Source organism: Miscanthus floridulus, chromosome 1 (assembly GCF_019320115.1).
Source record: "Miscanthus floridulus cultivar M001 chromosome 1, ASM1932011v1, whole genome shotgun sequence".
NCBI classification, from domain to species: domain Eukaryota; kingdom Viridiplantae; phylum Streptophyta; class Magnoliopsida; order Poales; family Poaceae; genus Miscanthus; species Miscanthus floridulus.
Window position 1 is genome coordinate 142,661,824 of NC_089580.1, and position 2,133 is coordinate 142,663,956.

General features: G+C 49.7%; 1 protein-coding gene across 1 annotated transcript; it reads right to left on the reverse strand.

Moving 5' to 3' along the window:
- Positions 1–231: 231 nt before the first annotated feature.
- LOC136496161 (pathogenesis-related protein 1-like) lies at positions 232–1,138 on the reverse strand. Its single transcript, XM_066491862.1, has 2 exons — positions 855–1,138; positions 232–763 (listed from the first exon to the last, which is right to left on the reverse strand). The coding sequence occupies exons 1-2, from the start codon at positions 1,039–1,041 to the stop codon at positions 468–470; spliced, it is 483 nt and encodes a 160-aa protein (XP_066347959.1). The 5' UTR covers positions 1,042–1,138; the 3' UTR covers positions 232–467.
- Positions 1,139–2,133: the final 995 nt, after the last annotated feature.

Sequence of the window (2,133 nt, forward strand, 5' to 3'; positions counted from 1 at the left end):
AGGCCTGCTTCCGCTGCTGTCTTCGCATACACCACGGAGTCATGACAAACGCCTACTTCTCCCACCTCTCTAGTGAACACTACAACTCCTGGAGTCTTCATATTATTCGAAAAATAATTTCAAATTTCAACAATGACATATTCCCCGGAATGAAAAGTCTCCAAATATCTATTCGAAATGAGCAAACATTCCTTATTCAGTCAAACTTGCATAGGATTTCAAAACAGAATACATCGAATAAACTAGGCATGCCCTTTTTCTTCCCACATAGAAAACCATGAGGGCATACACATAATCACACAAACAAAGCATCGTACATACCACTTATAACATCTCAAGTCCATACACCGCACACTGCATAGAGCAGCTTTATTTTGTTTTGTATGAAAAAAGAGGAAAACTCCAGGAACGAAAAAGAAAATTAAACCCAAACTTCAGGAAGGGGAATCGCATCCCGATCCACCGATCTAGTTGTAGGCGTCGGGGTTGGCGACGAGGTAGGCCTCGGCACCCTTGAAAATGGCGGTGAGTGACTCCTTGGCCTTGGTGATCTCGTCCTTCACCTCCACGCCCGGCAGCGGCTTGAACGTCGTCTCCACCTTCGCCACGCTGCCGCCGTCGGCCGCGGGCTCCACCTTGATGTGCGACGTCGCCGTCTCGATGGCAACGCCGATGCCGCCGCCCTCGACGAGCGTTTGCTTGCACTCGCACTTGTCCAGGTCCAGGAAATCGAGCCTCTCCTTCGTGAAGGTGAACGGCATGACTGCAAGAGCGATCGATCGCACGTCATGAGCTAACTGTTTGATCCATCAGGCGAGAGAACATGTTGGTCTGGGCATGCCGCGGACACTTACCTGAGGTGAAGTTGAACTGCCTGACGCTGCCAACGCCGCCGTCGCCCTCCACGGGGTGGGCGCTCGCAACGACGTGGGAGGCGAGCTTGGGCGCCAGATTGTGCCAGTCCAACACGGCGGCGCGGAACAGGCGCGGAGCGGCCACCGGCGACGCGATCTCGAGGGTCCAGCTGTTGGCGGAGGCCATTACTTCAGTGATCGTCGGCCGATGCTTAGGTGCTCAGCGCTGAGCGTGGCAGTGCTACTGCTGGTGGTTTTAGGCTTGCAGCTTCTGCTTGTGTTGCCATGAGAGTGGCGGACTGAGGGCTTTAAATAGGCGGTTATGGCGGGGGTTCGTGGCGTCCGGGTTGGCTTGGCACGGCACCTTTGCTCGTCGGTCCATTAGTCCATTAATGTGGCCCGGGTTGCGGACACAAGTCAAGAAACGTGCTGCCATTCCGTCAACGTTCAACCCCTGAAGGTGTAGAATATGTCGTCGAATTGGCACACCGTTTCGCTTTCGCGTGAGCCAAATGATCTAGAATAACGCTGGTTTGGGATGATGAGCTTCTAGACCAAAAAGCATGTAAGCGTGGTGGGTTGGTGTGATTAGAAAAGAGAATTATATTGTGAGCGTCCTGACTACTTGCATCACTCTTTTTTTTTTGGAAGTTAAAAGCGGCTCTAAGGGCTTGTTATTGCATCATAGGTTTGACAAAGTCGCGAGACACTAAATTTTTCGGAAGGACTAGCGCCCAGACGACCAGATGGGATGTCGTGTCTGGACGCGGCTCCAACAACTGCACCGGTCCCGTGTCAGCACCAGCGACAGCCACCAGCCGCGCCATGCAACGCTCGATCTACTCTTGCAACATCCAGATAAAACATTTGTAACATACGTCGAAAACAGATAAAATATTTGTAATATACAGTTGAAACATCATTGCAACATGTGCAATATCCTGATCTACTTTTGAAACATCTAAATGCAACACTTGCAACATATAAAAGAAGATAGATGAAACACTTGAGACATGTGTATGAAAACTTGCAACATACGTGTACAAAAAATAGATGAAACATTGGGTATAGACGCTTGCAACATATGTGTACAAACATTGCAACATATGCAACATCCCGATCTACTTTTGCAACATCCGCATGAAACATACATCTGAAATAACTGAAACACATGAAACATGGGCTTGCAACATGTCTGAAAAAGTGTCTAGAAACACTTGAAACACAGCATTGTCGCGCGGCCATTACCTACCTGGTGGGCAACTGCGGTGGCGCAGGC